The 19,836-nt window shown below is 42.1% G+C and overlaps 1 protein-coding gene across 3 annotated transcripts in view; it reads left to right on the top strand.

Annotated features, from left to right (window-relative positions):
* SCN10A (sodium voltage-gated channel alpha subunit 10) overlaps positions 1–19,836 on the top strand; it is a 79,698-nt gene that overhangs the window by 8,043 nt on the left and 51,819 nt on the right. For all 3 annotated transcript variants that reach the window (XM_037030454.1, XM_037030453.1, XM_037030452.1), the window contains exons 4-10: positions 10,638–10,766; positions 11,322–11,413; positions 12,958–13,179; positions 13,577–13,640; positions 16,996–17,137; positions 17,285–17,482; positions 18,220–18,390. In XM_037030454.1, the coding sequence (XP_036886349.1) occupies positions 10,638–10,766; positions 11,322–11,413; positions 12,958–13,179; positions 13,577–13,640; positions 16,996–17,137; positions 17,285–17,482; positions 18,220–18,390 (1,018 nt within the window). The remainder of the gene's footprint in view (positions 1–10,637; positions 10,767–11,321; positions 11,414–12,957; positions 13,180–13,576; positions 13,641–16,995; positions 17,138–17,284; positions 17,483–18,219; positions 18,391–19,836) is intronic.

Genomic DNA, 19,836 nt, shown 5'->3' with positions numbered 1-19,836 from the left:
ACTTCACTATTTCATTTAGGGATACATACTTGGGAGATGAAAATACAAATAAAAAGTCACAAAAAATAGCAAAAATTAGGGCAGTAGTAACCTCTAGGCAGAGAAGGGAGGACATAATTGGGAAGGGGCTTGTGGGACGCTCATCATGTTCATTTTGGACACGAGCAGTTTGACACACAGCTGCTAGGGACTGAATTGTGTCTCCCCCCAAAGCCCTAACTGCCCCTCACCATGTGACCGTATTGGAGAAGGAACCTTTAACAAGGTGATTCAGGTTAAATGAGGTCAAAGGGCAGAGCTGTGGCCCAATAGAACTGGTACCCTTACGAGAAGAGAAGTGGACACCAGAGCTACCTCTGCCTTGTGAGGACACAGCAAGAAATAGGACTTCAACCAGCTGGGAAGCAGGCCCTCACTAGCACCTGGCCCTGCTGGCACCCTGGTCTCTAACTTCCAGCCTTCAGAACTGGGAGAAAATTAATTTTTGTTAACCACCTCATCTATGGCATTCTGTGATGGCAGCCCAGACTGACTCGTGCAATTGATTTATACTACTAATGTATATTTCATGTGCATGTTCCTCATGCACATTACGTATCATAATAAAAAGCTTAAAAACAAAATAATTTTTAAAAAATAAATGACCATTACATAAAATGCAGAATACCGAAAACTGTAAATCACCGAGGCCCTGAAACTGTTGACATGATACAAATAGCAAAAATCAGGAGTGGAAAGAGGAAAGAATGTGGGAGAAGAGTGTGCTCACTTATTGCTGCCTCTTTACTATCAAGACATTAAAGAGTATTCTTTTTAAAAATATTTTTAAAATATTTTATTTATTTATCTTTAGAAGGGAAGGGAAGAAGAGAAGGAGAAAAACATCAATGTATGGTTGCCTCTCGTGCATCCCCTGCTGGGAACTGGCCTGCAACCCAGGCATGTGCCCTGACTGGGAATCGAACCACGATTGTGTGGTTCACAGGCCCTCGCTCAATCCACTGAGCTACACCAGCCAGGACTAAAGAGTATTCTTTAAAGGTGACAAATCAGGAATGAAAAACAATTATATTTAAGAATACAAAGGTGACCATGACAAACACATTACTCATATGCATACAATCAGATGATGGACAAAGCAGAGGGAAGAGGAAAGAGAACTGCTAAGTGGAAATAAGATATTGTTTAGAGATGGCATACCAAGGGCAGTGTGTTACATAGCTTTAATTGTAATGATAAATTTATACTTACGAAGGCAGCCACTAGAACTAAAATAAAAACTGTACTAAATTTGGAATCGTGCACAAAAAACAAAGCCAATCAAGCATATCTGATAATGAAATATTTGAAAAAGCTATGAAATACATAACATAATGTAAGTAAATTAAAATCAAACAAATCTGAGCCCTGGCTGGTGTAGCTCAGTGGATTGAGTGCGGGCCTGCGAACCAGAGGATTGCGGTTCGATTCCCAGTCAGGGCACATGCCTGGGTTGCAGGCCAACTCCCAGCGGAGGACACATGACAGGCAACCATACATTGATGTTTCTCTCTCTCTCTCCTTCCCATCTAAAGATAAATAAATAAATAAAATCTTCAAAAAAAATAAAAAAAAACAAACAAATCTGTCGTGTTAATAAATATAAATGGGTTTGAAGCATCTGTTTAAAAAGTTCATATACATAAAACAATGTAATACCTAACTTCAATAAAAAATATGCTGCTCAAGATGATACAGAAAGGTCAAAATTAAAGAGTGGGCCCAGGTACAAGCCAAGGCAAACAAGAGAGAGCAGGAGGCATGATCTTTGTATCAGAGAAGGTGGAATTTAGACCAAAAAATATTAAACAGAACAAAAATGACACAATGGAATGCCAAGTAATTGACAACAGCAATGCACATCTTTGTAACAATGTGGCAACAATGCTCATCAGTCAAAAATGTAAGTGTATAACGGTAAATAGACAAAAACATTGTAAGGACAGGAAAGTCTAATGGATGTATTCTAGCCTATCACAGTTCAAAATAAAAAATAAAATATAAAAAAAATACACGTGACCTTAGTATTGGAATTAATAAGTTCAATCTGATTAACATGTTAAACTCTATTCTCTGAAAAGTAAATGTAATGCCTTTTCAAATGACCATACAAATTGGCCACATATTAAACCACCACAAGACCTCAATAAGCTCCAAAAAGTAGAAATAAAGAAAACATTCTTTGACCACACTGCAATAAAATTAGAAAATAATAACAAAATCAGAAAAAGAGAGGCCTTTTTGTTTGACATTTTTTAAAAAAAATCTCTCTTATAGAGCATAAACAATATATATTATGGTTAATATTCACAACAATTTTAATGATATAGGAAAAATATTTTTATAACATTGAATAAAATGGAGTACAAAAAATCTCTCTTAAAAACCTCTTAGATGAAAGAAAAACTAGAAACTAAAATTATGGAATTTCTAGGGAAGAAAAACAAAAACACACACTTTAATCTGAACCTGTATGGTGTGGTCAAAGATGTGCTCAGAAAGTAATTTATGGCAATGAAGCATGGAATATTCGTATCAGTAAAAAAATGAAAAGAATTATTTAATACCTAACATAATGCTACACAAAGAACAATAAGTGAAAGGAAAACAGAAAGAAATCAATAATTTAGGGCAAATTAATTAGTTAGAAAATTTAAAAAACAGTGGAACTAATAAACCCAAAAGCTATTGTAACAAACTTGCCCAAATCTTTATACTGAAAAATGACGAAACATTATTGAGAGAAAACTTAAAGTATCTGAGTAAATGTAAGTATAGCTCAGGTTAGTGCTGCCCAAATTAATTTGCAGATTCACTGAAATCCCAAGAGAAATCCCAGCAGCAGATACTTTGTAGAAATTAACTGAATGGATTTTACTTACATGGATGAAGCCAAATTTATTTACCTGTCATTCTACTGATGGGTCCTTGTGTTGATTTTAGTCAACACGATTCTGAAATTTTGTCATCTCAGTTCTTCGAGTAATGACCTTACACACATATCTTTGTACACGTAACATGGACGAATGCAAGGGGTGAATTCCTAAACATGGAAATGCTAGTTCAAAGGGATGTAACATTTTAATTTTTGAGATACTGCCAAATCATTTTCCAAAGTTGTACCAGTTTTCATCCCCACTAATTATTAAATCCATTCTTTATCAGACTTTGTATTAACTAAATAGTTGACACAGTTTTCTTTATAAACACACTTTGAAAAAATGTAAAAGATAAAAATCTACCTATCTGGTCCTAGTTCTAGAAATTTGTGTGACAGGTATTGGGTGATATTCCATATTCTCAGCCTCATGAGAATGATCAGACTCCATATTTTTTTTTCAAAATGCAAAACTGATAACAGCTCTTGGTGGTGTACTGTGTTGCTGAGAGCCCAAAGGAAAAAAGTACATGTCCTTGGGAGAGACTGGGGCTACGAGATCATGCTGTGTATTTTGAGTAGAAATTAAACCATAGCCAGTGAGGAATCAGAAGCTGATCCTATCACCATGTTCCTGATACAGTCTTTTGGGCACAAGTGGTTCCCATCCCTTATCTCTGCTCCCTGACAGTAAAGCTCCCTGAAATGTTAGCTTTGCGCTGTTACCTGCTGTTAAAGGCAGCTCCCTTCCCCCACAGACTGCCTGCCTATCAGTCTGCATTGGGAAGACTTTATATATTTATACTATATAATAAATGTATTTATGTTCTATTTTTTAAATCCCTTCTTATGTTCAGAAAGAAACTGGAGATTTACTGGGGCCAAAGGGAGGAAGAATATATCATATTAGGCCCCAGGAGGATGTGTGAAGTACCAGGAGATGTATAATAAAGTATCAACAGTGACCAGAGCAGAACTTTCCCCACGCCCTGAGCTCACAGAGAGTCATTGAAGGGGCCCTTTGGTGTTTCTAGGATGCTCGTCACTAACCATACTGAGAATCTGGAGAAACATTTGGCAAAACGGTTGCAGGGAAAAGCACAATAGAAAGAACTGTTTTCTCATCTGGAAAAGAACAGGTGAAATGAAGCTAAAGGTATAGCAGCTGGGAAATGGGTACCTGGCACTGCACGTGGAACAGTGTTTTGTATCTTTGCAGAGTTAGAGGAGTGATACCATGTTGTATGCATGCTTTAGCTGATGCTTGTTTAAAAATCAATGTGGCGTTTTTGTGTTTGTCTAACACAACACGTCTAACACTAGATGTGTCTAACACATCTAGTCTTATTTCATTCATTTTTTTAGTGTTATTCTATAAAATGTCTCCTGTATTTTCTTCTAAAAGTCATAATACAGGGAGGAGCAAAAGTAGGTTTACAGTTGTTTGTATGGAAAATAATGCAATAATTAATCAAGAATAAGACAAGAATAAACTCCAAGTTTCGAGCACTCACAACTATAAAACTACTTTTGTCCCACCCTGTATTTCGTCCTCTGAGTAGATATTTTGCCCTTCTAGATTTGTGTGCACCTGTGTGCACAAAATAGGCTCCTAACATTTTTCCATTCAAATTACTTCATCACCACTTTTCACAGGTCCTCATTTCCTAAGTGAATCCTTCTGCTACCTCAGTCATGTACCAGATTCCCATGCATGCTCAAGTCTGTTCCCCCTAGTAAGGTATTTGTCACTCCCCATGCTTATATGGTAAGATGTAACCTGGTTGGTGGTAGCAGCCCTTTCTTTTGTCTTCTTGAAAATGATCTTGGTTCTTCCTGCTTCTTTACTTCATATCAATTTAAGAGTCAGATTTTTAAGCTCTTTTCTTACGACTTTATTGAAACTTTGGTTGTAAATACATTGAATTTATTTATTGCCACAGGAAAAATTGCCACATGTATAATATCGAGCCTTCCACACATCAGCATGGTGTGTATTCCAATTTATGTAGGCCTTCATTTATATTCTCCTATAATATCTTATAATGTCTTTTTTAAAGATTTTATTTATTTTCAGGGAGAGGGAAAGGGGGAGGAGAAAGAGAGGGAGAGATACATTAATTGGATGCCCCCAACCAGGGACCTGGCCTACTACAACCCAGCCATGTGCCCTGATAGGGAATCAAACCAGCCACCTTCCGGTTCACAGACCAGCACTTAATCCATTGAGCCACACCAGCCAGGACTATAATGTTTTATGTAAAGTTCCTACACTTCTTATCTTACATTACCACTTTGGTTTTCCTTTTGAATATTTATTTTTATTGCTAAAATCTATTAATGTTTTTAACTTCTATGTATTGATTTTGCATCCAGCAACTTTCCTGAGTCCTTTAACAAGTTAAACATTTCTCTATAGATTCTTGGTTTTCTGTTTAAACAGTTATATCATCTGTAAATGATGATGAATGTGTTCCTTTCTTTATGACTCTTGTGCCCCTTGTTTGCTTTTCCTGTCTTATTTTACTGGCCAGGACCTTCAGCACAATGCTGAAGCTATAAAAGTGAGCAGTTTTCTTCTCTTGTTTTTATAGAGTATAGTTCCATTTCACTACTATCATGATGACTATGGGAGTCATAATTACCCCTCATCAAGTTACAGAAACTTCTTTCCACTCTTGGCTTGCTAAGAGTTTCATAATAAATGGGTGTTAGTCTTTATCAACATTTCTGTATTTATTAAGATTATCATGTATTCTTTCACTTGTTGACATAGTAGGTTACATGAACACATTTGCTAATCTATATTTAAATATTCTAACTTGACCACTGCTTGATTCAGTTTGCCAATATTTCGACTCATCTATCCTAGTAAATGAGTCTGGCATAATCTTCTCTCATAAAATGGCCCTTTGAGTTGCTTTCCCAGCTCGCTGCTTCCCTGTCTTCTTTTTGTGTTGTCTCTGGGAATGCCAGGTCCTCTCCCTTGGCTTTGCAGAGCAGTTCTCAGCCCCTTCTGTCCCCTACAAGTTTCTCAATACATGATCTAAGTAGGGACCTTTGTTGGTCACTAGAAGTCTCACAATAGCCTCTAAAGCATTTCAGATTCAGAAGTAGCTATGCAATCATTTATGCACTGATACTTAAAAAATCTGAAATGTAAGATTAATCATAATTCTTATAGAATTTCTCACTTTTTATGTTCTTAAAAGCAGTGTATTCAAGAACTTAGAGTTTGTACTGGTTAACATGGTATGTTTATTTTGAATAATGTATTTTCTTGTCACCTGACAGTGATCGATTACATTCGTTAAACCTGTATTTGTCACTTGCTGTTACATTGTGGAATATCACAAGTCATAAAATGAATCACCATTTCAGAAGTGGTTTGCAGAACTATAACAATAGTGACAAAAGTAGAAAAATAAATCCTACAACATGACATAAGTTCACAAATATAATAAATGGACTCCATTATAAATATGAAGCTTCTTGGATCTGTATGTCATGTGACAAACAGACAATGGATGTGAATAATTGATGTGGACACTGGGCCCACAGTGTCTGAGGCATTGTGGATGAGATGAACAAATTCACATAGACCACCAAAGTCCTATGGAGGAAAAGAGACAGCTCAGCCACTCTCTCAAGAGGAGAGTACTGTGACCCTTGCCTGGACAGGATTTTGTTGACTTTAATTTGCATAGGACTACAGGGTATATATGTAAAGCTCATCAATCATTGTCAAGCAGAAATGATCAAATAATAAATAACATTCAAAGAACTCTGAGGGCTTATTCTGAGTCAGGGTTAGATAATTAAAGGTCCATAAAACTGGGGAACAAACTCATTTCATGCTTGGACCCTTATCATTTAAATTGAGGGTATTAGCCAAGTAGGTTTCATAAGATTTTATGCATTCTTTCTTAGGCCTGATCACCCCAAGGAACCTGCCCTTTCCAGAACAGGGCCACACCCACCTCCGGCAATGTTTCAGGCTTAAGGCATTGTTTCAGGCTTAAATCAGGCAGAGGAAGTAAGGCAGCCAAGAGATTGGGAGACTTCTTGCAGACCGAATGAGCACTCAGGCTATGTCAAAGCTAATGGGCAAGGGTCCATCACCCCCTTTTACTATAGCCCCCCAAGTCCTTCCCAGAGGGCCCCTTTGTGACCATGCCTGTCTTAGGTCATCTCTCCTTTGAGGAATCTTACCTGTCAGTGGCTAACCAGTCATCCACCTGGGGTCAAGCAAGATGAGTTGAAAAGGGGGCAGAGACAGCGCCTCTACAAGGAAGATAAGCTTTGTTTCCTTAATGGCTTATGGTCCCAAGGTCTTTTTACTCAGCCTTAGCCCAGGGGGGTTACAGCTTCTGAAACCAGGCAGGGCAGTTCCCAACAATAATCTCACAAAGGCAGATAAAAAATAATTGAGAAAACAGAAAGCATGACAATGAAAAATGATAATCAAAGTGTATTGAATTAATGACCCTTTTGTTCTAGTACCCAGTTTATTAGCCATTAACACTTTTATCAAAAAATAATATAAAGTTACCAAAACTTCCTCATTATTTTCCAATAAAACTTACCAACCTCACTCTTAAACCGATTGACTTTCTCTAGTACAAACAAAAGACTTTCCAGTACCAAATTGTCAAAATTTGATGCTGAAGTCTAGAAAAACATGAAAACTGTAGTTACCCTTTTAGCAAAAAGAAGTAAATTATATTCTTGCTGGTAAAATATGAAGCCAGTTTCAAAATCAATAACAAATATTGTAGTTGGAAACAAAGCAGAAAACAATTGGTAGAATTCCTTTATCAGAACTTTTTCTTATAATGTGATTGGCATTTAAAATCAATGACTATTATGTATGTAAACAACCAGATATTTCACTTCATAATTTAACAAAACTATGAATAAATCAAATGTCAATATATATTGACCATATATATGAGAAAGCAGTGCTCAATGATTTTTTTGTCTTATTTAAAATTATCACAAAGCTAATTTTAAAAGAGATTTCTGAATTAATTAATGATTAGTTTGTAAGCTGTTAAGTAGACTTTAAAAGGTATGTTGTACATGAATGTTCATAGCAGCATTATTTACAATGGCCAAAAGGTGGGAACAATGCAAATGTCCATCAATAGATGAATGAATAAACAAAATGTGGCATGGCCATATACAATGAACTCTACATGTTCTCTCGGCCTGATACACACTGCTTTTCTGGAGACTTTTTCTTCTCCATCCTCTTTTGGATTCCATTTGTCTTTTCCCTGTATTCAATATCTTCCTCTTTACTGGTTATTTCCTTGTTTTGGTGGAGCACATCCTCTAGTAACCTTCTTAGAAGGGTAGATAGGAGGAAAATTTTCTGAGACTTTGCGTATCTATAATTGTCTTCATTCTTAACAGTTTAGGTGTAAAAGAAATTTTACGCTAGAAATCATTTTCCTAAAAATCTTGAAGGCATTGTTCCACTGTTTTATAACCTCCAAGGCTGCAATTGAGACATCTGCTGATATTTTGATTCTCATTCTTTTGTACATGACCTGTGATTGTCACTCCTTCAAAAAGAGTTAGGCTCTTGTCTTTGTGCAAATGCTCTGAAAGTCTGTGATGTTATGCCTTGATATGAAACTTCTCATTAATTTTCTTGAACATTTGTATGTGTTTATAACTGAATACTTACGTCTTTCAGTTTGGTGAAATTTTCTGGAATTATTTCTTTGGTAATTTTTTCTATCTCTTTCTAGATTTCCTATTACTCAGACATTGTAACTATTGGTCTAATTCTCTAAATTTTATACTTTTTATCACCTCTTATCCATTTCTTTTTGTTCTACTTTCTGTGAGATTTCCTCAGTTTTCTCTTCAGCCTTCCTCTGAATATTTTACTTTTGTTACCATATTTTTATTTTCAAAAGTTCTGTTTCTTCTTGGAATATTCATACTTATAACCTTTTGTTCTTATTTTATGTATTCAGTTTCTTCTCATCTCTTAACTCTAAAAATATTAATGATAGCATTTTTTCCTAACGTCTTTTCTGCTGCCTGCATTGTCTCTTTTTCTTTTCCTATTTGGTTTCTTTCTCTTTGGTGTTAGAAGCATCTTTCAAACTCCTGATGCTTGTTGCAGGCTGTCCATATTAATATTGTAGTGCCTTGGGCTATTACCCCGACTGCCAGGCTTGTAAGAACTTACTGAGGAGGAGAAGCAAGTGGGTGACAGGTTTGCCTGCCTTTTAGTACGTCAGTTTTTCCTGTTTCGGTATGCAGTGCCCTCCCTCATGTTTACCTCCTGGAGAGATGAAAAACCAGTCCATTTCTGGAGCCCGTTTCTCATAGAATGGGTGGTGTAGAGAAGGATCTCAAAAGCCCGGCTGCTTCTTGTGAAGACCTTCAGACTATTTTTGCCATCCTCCCCACAAGCCCCAATTTCAGAGGGACTTAGCATCTCTAAGTCCTGAGCGGCTCTGCAGTGTGGATTGCCTTGCTTCGGGGGACTCCCCACTGCCAGCTAAGGCTTCTGCTTTCTTGGGTCTGCTCTGTCAGTGGCCACGCACCCGCCTTCACTCTCACTTCCAAAATGATGTTGTGTTCTCTGCTATCTTTGTCCTAGTGGGTTCATGCATTGAAAATCTTTTTACTGTCATTGAAGAAGAATTTCAGAAAAAATAGAAGTAAATACATATGGTATGTTCAAATTGCCACATTTAATCAAAAGTCTTCCCATTTCTAAGACCGTTGTTTATGTTTATAGCTTAAAAATGGTAATGTGTCCGAAGTTGTGTGATTTATGTGTGCACCTGGAGCCCTTGGGCAGTGGTTCTAAAAGGGTAGTTTCCCCACTGGCAGCATTAGCATCAGCTGGGAACTTGTGAAAAAGACTAATTCTTGGGCCCCACCCCAGATTTACTGACTGAGACAGGTGCTGCGGGGACAGCCTAGAAATCCATGTTTGAACAAGCTCTCCAGGTGGTTCAGATGCTTGCTAGAGTTTGATTGAGAACAACTACTGCAGGTGAGGCAGGGATTCTGCGCATTCGAGAAACACTGCCCTCTTCTCAACCTGAGCTCCAGACCCATCCCTTCGGACTGAAGCCACCAAGTGCCCAGCAGATTAAAACAGCAGTTTGAGATGTCATCCTCCAGCAGGTTCCATCCTCCTGAGCAAATAAATGCTCTTTCTTCCATGACAGTCTCCTGCCTCATATGGCTCTTAGACAGGGATCCCTGAGACTCAGCATGGTGTCAGAAGAAAAGACGATTGGAATAGAAAAGTCTGGGGTGGAGAAATGTCACAGGGCCTAGTCCTTCTTCCATGTCTTCAGTCACCAGCAGGTTGGAAGAGGAGCCTCCAGCTCAAACTCAGGGCACCTCTGGGAACCTCCGGCTGCAGGACAATCCTCGTTCTGAACTTCAGGGTGATTCTTCACCTGCCATTGTCCTCTGCTTACCTTCAGAGAAGCCAGTGCTGCCAATCATCTCAACCACACTCATCCCCCACCCCCCACCCCCAGCCCAGCCTGGCCCGCCCCGACTACTCCTCAGAGTTCCTCAGTCTGAGTCTTGTCTCCTCACCCTGCCTTCTTCCCAGTCCCCACCTCGGGGGTGATCTTCATGCGTTTTCCTTTGGAACAATACCAGCAGCTCTCCCTCTAAGCCCCTTCCAGGGCACAGTTAATTTTCTTTCCCCACCCTTCCTCCCTCCCAGGTATGTCTTCACTGTCATTTACACCTTTGAAGCCTTGATAAAGATACTGGCAAGAGGATTTTTTCTAAATGAGTTCACTTACCTTCGAGATCCTTGGAACTGGCTGGATTTTGGTGTCATTACGCTGGCGTGAGTATTTCTCCCTGCTGATTTGTGTGTGTGTCTGCATGGGGCCTATGGGCATGCCCATGCACGCGCTCTTCCGGGCTTCCTTATCTCCATCCAGCTTCCTCATCTGAAAGTGCATGGCTTTCCCAGTCACTTTCCAGGGTTCATTTCACATCCTGAGGGAGAGGTCAGAGGCCTCAAATCTGATCTGATAACTAGCATGTCAAAGTAGATCTGACAAAGCACAGCCTTGCACCCAGCTGACCTGAAGGTCTTTCCCTGAGGAACGGTATCTGCAGAGACTCGTTGGCCAAGCCCACATGCTTGAATATCCATCCACACATGTAGCACAGGGGGCCTCTAGCCACAGTGCATCTTCTCAAAGGGGCTATTCAGAAAGGTATTGGGACAATTCAGTCTGTGTTAGTGTCAGTCTGTAAATGCAAGTGCCATTAGATTCTCTATCTATTCTGGGTCCTTCCTAGGCTCGTGTCACCCCAAATTGTCCTTATCTATGCTGCATGCATTTCTGGGACCCTTTCCTTGCGAGATGCTGACTGACTTCTGGTCCTACAGATACATCGGCACAACAACAGCTCTCCCAGGGTTCTCTGGCCTGCGGACGTTCAGAGTTCTTAGAGCTTTAAAAACAGTTTCCGTGATCCCAGGTGAGCTACTTTAACCAGCTCATTTATTCATAGACCATGTATTGGTGTCCACAGCCTAATGTGCCCCTTTGATTTTTCTCAAGAGCCATATAAAGTTCCAGGGCATGGACTCTTGCCCCTACTTATGAGCAAAACAAAACAAAAAAAAACTGAGGTCCAGAGCGTAGAAAACACAATTGGAAGTCCTCATCACTAGTAAGAAGCAAAGTGTAACCTGGAAACCTAACAACCTTGATTCCTCCACCAATGCTGTGTCCACAGCACCTCGTGGTCTCACCATTGATAACTGACAAGAAGAAGGTCATGTCCTCATTTTAGGTTCTTATTGTGGAGGTCAGGCAAGCCTCCATCTAGTCAGACTTTCATTTACACCTTAAACCAAAGGTGTAAACTTGGAAACAGGAAAGAAGGGAGAAGGTATCCCAGGGCTCAGGTGAGTGTCTCCGCCATTTCCATAGATCTGAAAGCTTGAGCCTCAGCACCTTTAGATACACAGAGAAGAAAAGAATCAGGGAACCCTTGATTACAGAGAATTCAGAAACAAATGTAGTTCACCAGAACTCATCTCATTGGACCTGCGTGATCTCTGATGTCACCAGTAGCCCAGAGGAGATTTCCTGGTCTTTCCCAGCTTCCCCACCTTCCATCCCACCCCACTCCATCCGAAGGCTTTGGCTAGGCCTACCCACTTGCTATGGAGATCCCCCTCAATTGTCACACAACTCCATCACGTGCCAGCTCCCCGCACAGGGACCAGCACAGGTAGTGTGGTCCTCACATGGTCATTTGTTGACCAAAAGGAAAAGGCAAAGATCAATCCCAGACCGCTTCCCCAATCAGGGGCCTTCCTGCTACCTGTGAAGCTGCTCTCCCAAATATGGTGATTTCCTTTATCAGAGCAGCAAACCATCCTTCCTTAAACAAGTAGGGGCCTCATCTTTGCTGCCAGTTGGGCTTAGCTCTGGTGTAGCCTCCTCTCAGATTCTCTCTGTTTCCAGTGTCTCTCATGGTTTTACACTATTGCTGTGCTCATGTCTCTGTGCTTTTGTGTCCATGTTTCTCTTTTCTGTCCCATTCTACTTTCCTTGTATCTGTGTGTGTGTGTATGTGTGTCTCTCTCTCACACACTGAGATTCATGTGCCCCCAGCCTCAAGCTTCTCCCAGAACTGAGCTGAGTGCAGAAAGACAGATGCCAAAGGACTGGAATGATTTAGTAGCCTCTTGGTTAGCACAATGCCTGAAACACAGCAGGTACTCAACAATTCTTTTTTAAATTGAATTGCTATTGTCAGGAACTTATTAGCATTAAGATGATGAGCAATGCATTGCCTGGGCCTCAGTGACCTCATCTTTAAATGGGGCAAGCATCCTTACTGGGTCCGTACAAGAAACTAGGCTTAGAACTACTCTAGAGCTTATAAAATGCCTCACACCTATATGTAGTGAGAGGGTAGGGTGGCTAAAATGCAAGTGTGCCAGGCGCACGTGTGTGCTGGGTGTGGTGCTTTATCCATGTTGGAGTATCTCTGTCATCTTCCCACAGGGCTAAAAGTCATCGTTGGGGCCCTGATCCACTCAGTGAAGAAGCTGGCTGATGTGACCATCCTCACCATCTTCTGTCTGAGTGTCTTTGCCCTGGTGGGGCTGCAACTCTTCAAGGGTAACCTCAAGAACAAATGTGTCAAGAATTGCACAGCTCTCAATGAGACAGCCAATTACTCTTCTTATAAAACATACGAGTGGAATTTCTGCCATAAGGATGAAGGTCTGGTTGGCAAGGGGTGTGAAGCCCCTGTGTACCCACATAGATGTATATTTTGGTTCCTCTTTCCTGCTTTAATGCTCTTCCTGAGTTGCATTTTACTTTTGGACCTCCCATTTTTGTTATCAAATGTTCCTTTTGCAAGGAAATGAGATATAAATCCAGGGGCGTGTAATTTTGCCTGTGCTGGGAGAGGCTTGGAGCTGAAGTCATGGCTCAGCTTTTTTCTTCCCAGGTGGGACTTTTTCTGTTCTGAGTGTCCTTTGTATGCCCACTGAGTTCACACAGCCAGGATAACTCACCTCGCTGGGGCAGAAGACTTAAAAGGTGCTGCCTTCACCACCCAAGGCTTGAGTTCAGAACCATATGCAGAGATTCCATTTCTTCCTTTCTTTTTCAGACTTCTACATCGATAAGCCAGGCACTTCTGACCGCCTTCTCTGTGGCAATGGGTCTGACTCAGGGTGAGCGTCCAATCCATGACATAGCTACAATGCCCAGTAGTCCTTTCTCCTTGTCATCAACATTTTTTGGACAGAGACTGGGCAGTTGGTCCTGAAAAAAATGTAGAAATGACTAAACCATGGCTTCTGCCAGCCCTGGCTTTTGGGGAGGGAGTGTATGAGTTAGCTTCTGCTTTGTAACAAACAGCCTCAAGCTTTTGTGGCTTAAAACACCAGCCATTTATTTAGCTCAAGATTCTACATGTCCATGTGTTGGGCCGAGATCAGTGTGGTGTTCTTCTGGCATTGACTAGATTCACTGATGCATCTCAGGGGCAGATTAGCTGGAGGCTGGCTGATCTAGGGTGGTCTTATGGTCTCTCATTCCCCAGCAGGCTAGCCTGGGCTTGTTCCCACGGCAGAGGCAGGGTTATAAGAGAAAGAGTGAAAGTGTGCAAGGTCTCTTGTGGCTTAGAACTGGCACAAGGTAACTCTACTGCATTCTATTGACCTAAGCAAGTCCCAGGTCAGTCCAGATTCAAGGGGTGGAAAAATAGACCTCACCTTTTGATAGAAGAATCTGCAACATCATATCACAAAGGGGTGAGAATACAGGGAGGGGAATAATTGTGGCGATTTTTGCAAGCAATCTACCCTAGGAAGGAACTAATATTTGTTAAATATGTTTTGTGTCAAATGCTCCACATTCAATCACCACAACTCCATCCCATGGGTTTCATTATCCTCACATAACAGAGGAAAAAGTGCAGGTATCAGATTTTATAATTTCAAATTCTCAGAGTCCATACACATAACAAATGAGAGGAGTGGGCTGGGTGGGAGCCATGGTGATGACAGTGCAAATCCCATCAAAAGGGGGGAACCACTGTCCAGCCTTTGGTGGCCACATGGAAATGTTGGGTCCACTGCTTCCAACTCTTCCAACTTTTAAAAGAGAAATAGGAAATTTTGATTTTTATGTGAAATCTCCCAGCTATTAACATTGGCTACCAATGCCATAAAATGTCTATATGTTGTGAACCAAATAAAATATGTCTGCAAGCCAAATGCAACATGCAAGCTGCCAGTTCGTGAGCTCTGAGACATATGTATGAAGATGCTCCTCCGTGAAGAGCCATTGGTGTTCTGGAGGCTCTGAGGGCTGGGGCAGCACAGAGAGGTGATGACGTGAGGCTGGTGAGGAGGCCAGGGAGAGTTTCCTGGAGGTGGTAGTAGAGGTGAGAGTTGAGGGGCAGGCAGTATGTCTCCAGGCTGGGTGAGCAAGGGATGGTTTGGAGGGAGGCCATTCCAGGTGGCAGAACAGAGACCAGCAAGGAGGTAGGGGCCTCCTCAGGGATGCCCGCTGCTTTGACTACTGGAGCAGATACGAGCAGAGAGAGTTCAGGCAACAGATCAAAGAGACTTACCACTCCCAGGTCCATGGCTGGGGGCCTAGTAGACCAGAGCCCACACAACCCCACTCCCTGAGTAGCTGACAGCCCCAAATGGAGCTGGTAGAGCTCTGCCTTAACCAGCTCACCAGAGAAACAATCTCAGATAGAGCTAAGGGGTGAGGACCCCTGAAAACAGAGGAATTTGATCAACATAGGCTTCGTGGCTTCTTTTCTTCACAAATTAAATTGGCATTTGGTTCTTTGACTCAGGGAGAGGATTGTTCCAATGTCAGCTTTCATTCGCCCTTGACTTAAATTTAGACCAAAGGCCCATCAATGAATAATGACGCTTCCCACGGCAATGGGTCCAGAGTAGCCCAAGCACAACTGGTGGTAAATTTGTGGGGTCTATTCATGAGCATCCTGTCAGGCTCCAAGAGAGGCCAGGCCTCCTGCTAGGCAGGTCCTGGCCAGGTATTGAAGGAGTGGATAGGGCTGAGATGGCTGGTGAGTAGAGGCCATCTCAGGACAATGGGCAGAGTAAGCCCTGAATGGCATGCTGTGACCACCAAACCTTGAGGCCATGCTGGGCTTCTGAGGAGCAGAGCCCTAAGCAAAGGCCCACGGTGACCAGTGGCACTGTGGGAGGAAAGCCTGGGGTGTTGAGGTGGAGAACACATATTAGGAAATACTTGATGATTTTCAGCATTCCATCACATGCATTGTCTCAGTCCATCCTTCTTGTAGCTTCAGATTAAAAGCAGCAGGAATTTGAATTTGCATTTTATATATCATAGTTACTATGCTGGAGGCAGCATGCAAAAGGCCTGGCACCATGGTTTCCTGTAATTCTCAGAGCAGTTAGCTGTTGACGTGTAGCAACCACACAGTGTTCCATGGCAGACTCAGAGATAAGGCTGCCTTCAGTGTTCACTAGCAAACCTACAGGTGGTGGGTTGACTTGCTCCTTGGGAGAGCAAACTAAAGTTTGCTCTTGGTTTAAATGTGGGTCCACAATGTCGGAAAACCAAGGTTGCAGATGGAATTGGGATTGATTATTATCAAGTTGCTGGGACTCTAATCAATGGTATGGGTTCTAGAGTGAGTGTTCACATTGACATCTGAAACAAGGAGAGCCCCAGAGGCTGGTGTTAGTGGGGGAATCCTAGAGGAGTAGAATCCAGAATACAAGCACAGCATCACTTCATCCTCGACCAGATCATCCCACTGAGGTGGAGAGCACTCCACATGCCCTGGGCTCAGAGGTACATTTCTCAACATCAACTTACCCACTGATGGAGAGAGAGGAATCCAGCACTCCCACCCCAATGCTCACCAAGCAATCATCTTCAATTTGACCTTCCTTTATTGGTCAGTCTTCATAGGCTTCTGTACAGTTTTATTTCTCTTTTTAAATAAATACATTGCATCTGCGTGTGTTTAGGAACTGACTTCTCTCTGAACCTCAACTTCCACATCTGTAAAAAGGATGTGGAGATGGTTAAATTAGAGCATTTGCAAACCATATAGGTGAGAGAAGAGGACACAGTAAGTGCTCAGTCAGTGGAAAATGTTTTCATTGTTATCTATAATTTGTCACTGAACTTAGCTAATGTGAGTCCTCCTTCAATAGACCATTCTGCAGGTGATCCACCAGGCTCAGGTTTTAAATCTGTGCTATTTGTACTGACTCTCCCTCCCCTGGTATGAACTTGCAAGGAGCTTGTAGCCTTGTGGGGTCATATCTGAGCTGACTTTCCCCAGGCCACTCCCTTCTGTATGAAGCTCTGAAGTGATAATATTATTATCCCCATTCTACGGGCAAGAGAAACTGAGGCCTAAAGAAACTAGTTGTCCAAGCTCATCCAGCTCATAAGAGGAAGTCCAGGCCTTGAACTCCAATCTTTCCACAGCCCTGGGCTGCCTTGCCCCCAATAAATAAGATGCTGTGTAATTGACAACCTTCTCTCTTCTTGCTGCAGCCACTGCCCTGAAGGGTATTTCTGCATGAAGACATCTGACAACCCCGATTTTAACTACACCAGTTTTGATTCCTTCATTTGGGCTTTCCTCTCACTGTTTCGCCTCATGACACAGGATTCCTGGGAACGCCTCTACCAGCAGGTATTGATCTGCGTGTCTCCATACAGACTTGGCTGAAGGCTGAGGGGTGGGCGTCAACATCACTACCTTTTTCCTGGAGGAACCTGACAATGTCAGGGGCCCATCTACTCTGAGTACATGTCTCTTTCCTTTCTTTTGAATCTGCAGACCCTGAGGGCTTCTGGGAAAATTTATATGATCTTTTTTGTGCTTGTCATCTTCCTGGGATCTTTCTACCTTGTCAACTTGATTTTGGCTGTTGTCACCATGGCCTATGAGGAGCAGAACCAGGCAACCATTGATGAAATTGAAGCCAAGGAGAGGAAGTTTCAGGAGGCCCTTGAGATGCTCCGGAAGGAGGAGGAGGTCTGTGAGGGGTGAAAGCTTTGTGAAGCCTGTTGCAGGCTGTACATTCTTGGGAAGAAGTCTGGACAAGCCACTTAGATTAAAGCTGTCATTCTCTGGAAGTTTAGGATGGTTTATCTTAGCTCAGGGACCACCTTAAGTCAAGTTTTCTCAACAACAACAAAATAAAAGCCCAAGTGAAGAATGGTAGGCAAGTGATTTGTTGAGAGATGCTCCCAGAAGAAGGAGAGTAAAGGAAGCAGGATGGGGGTAGGGGAAGGGGAAGAATTAAATGAGAACGTGGCCTCAGCCAGAGACAACATTCAGCATAATACCTTGGGAACTCTGGGTGTGACTAGTACCACAGAGCTAGCCCATCTAACTTGAGGCAAGAGGACTGGCCTTTTGTACCCCCATACCTGCCCCAGCCCAATGTACAGTCAAAGGAAACTTTGCAGAATGCCTCAGCTGTGAGCCATTAGCAGCTACCACTCAAGCATCTGAGGATGAGTGTACTGGCCCATAAAAGGAATTTGGGCAGGTCATCAACAGGTTCTCCTCCACTGTGTAAATGAGGGAGGTGACCTAGAGGTAGTAGCTCTTCCCACCACATCTCAATCCCATTTCCACCCAGGTCCTAATCTTGGCCTCCTCTGTTCCAGACGCCCTCACCTCTGAGACACCCAACATCTGGGGGACACATTTATGCAAAGTTCAACAAGATACTGTTGGCTGCAGCTGCTGTTCTCTCTCCTCAGGTGCTGGCAACAATGGGGATTGACACAGCCTCTCTTCACTCCCACATTGGATCACCTTTAGCCTCCAAAAGTGCCAATGAAAAAAGGCACAGAATGAAGTCAAGGCTGTCAGAGAGCTCTGCAGATGACAACAAATCACTCCAGTCTGAGCCTTACAACCAACACAGGATGGTAAGGGGCTCAGGTTTGTGCAGTAAAGATTACCCACCTTTGCAGCTATTGTGGACAGTAGATTGAAGTGGGAAGTGGTTTGCAACTGGGAGGTAGCTGGAGGCACAGACATTAGGAGGCTATTTTAGTAATTCAGACCCCTCCATAGTTGTGACCTACACTAGGACAAGGTCATTATAGATGGGAAAAGGAGGTGGATTATGAACACTTTTATGAGTAGACATGGAACCAACAAGACTGGGACTGCGGAATGTGGAAAAAAGGAGTCCACAATGACTCCCAGGTTTCCAGACTGGGCAACTGTGTGGGTGGTGATTCTAAGAGAGGAGCACTGCAGGAAGAAGCCAGGTGTGTGGGAAAGGTGGTGAACCCATATTTGGCATGATTTTGAGGTGTCTGTAGACCCGTGGACATCAAGGGTTAGCTTCCTTCCTGCACACTGATCTTTGATTCTGGAACAGGGAGGCCAGTTCTTGTCCATGGTGCTGAAATTGTTTGCCCACTTCTTTCTGACCTCATGCCTCAGCCCCTGCAGCTCAAATTCCCACCTATTGTTAGCATAGAAGATCCTAGCACCCGTCTCTGTGATACAATCCAGCCTAGGAATAACCTTAGTGCCTCATTTCAGATTCTGTAGCAATTCTGCCTCCCTCATAACTTCTACTTCCCACTCTAAGATTCACTGTATTCACCAAGTTTCCTCCCACCACCACCTCCCTGGGGTCCTGTGTACCCCACATGTTGCCCCTTCCTAAGAGATAATAAATTCTACGTAGAACAATAGTTCCCACTCTCATAGTATGGGAAAGAGAATTAAAATCGCTATTCTTCAGGCCTTCTGACCCTCACTTCCTTCTCTATCTGTTCCTGTGCTCATCTGAAGGATATTCTATTTTTTGGAATGCTCTTTCTCCAATCCTCAAACCTATGTGTGTGTATAAGTACACAGACATACTCACATGCACACTGGCCTCAGAGACACCCACACTTCAGCATCTATCAGAGTTTGTGCCCTTATTTTCCTTGCTCTGCCTCTTGAGCAACACCCAGAATGCACAGGGCACAGTTCAGAAGATGTTTCACAGGGAATTTGACTAGGGCTTTCACAATCACAGAACAGGGTGAATCACAGCTTCCATGGCAATGTCAATGACAGTCTGAATTGGTCTTTAATTTCCTCCATTCACTTAGCCCCACATAAATCAGCACCTGGATGTCCAATAACTATTCAGTATGTGTGGTTGTCTCTTCGGCTAGGCTTACCTTCAAAGGGAAAAAAGAGAGGAACTCTGTGTTGTTAATTCAATAATACTAGATGCTTGACATAAAGAGATGACTAAAACATGGTCCCTTTCTCAAGGACTTCCCATTCAGATGGAGGAGGCAGATATAAAAACAGGCATGTGTTTTATACTACATTAGGGACACAGGCATGGTGTTTGGGAA

Source organism: Sturnira hondurensis, unplaced genomic scaffold (genome assembly GCF_014824575.4).
Source record: "Sturnira hondurensis isolate 20B ecotype Veracruz unplaced genomic scaffold, ASM1482457v3 Scaffold0020787, whole genome shotgun sequence".
Classification (NCBI taxonomy): domain Eukaryota; kingdom Metazoa; phylum Chordata; class Mammalia; order Chiroptera; family Phyllostomidae; genus Sturnira; species Sturnira hondurensis.
This window is presented reverse-complemented; position numbering and strand designations above follow the sequence as displayed.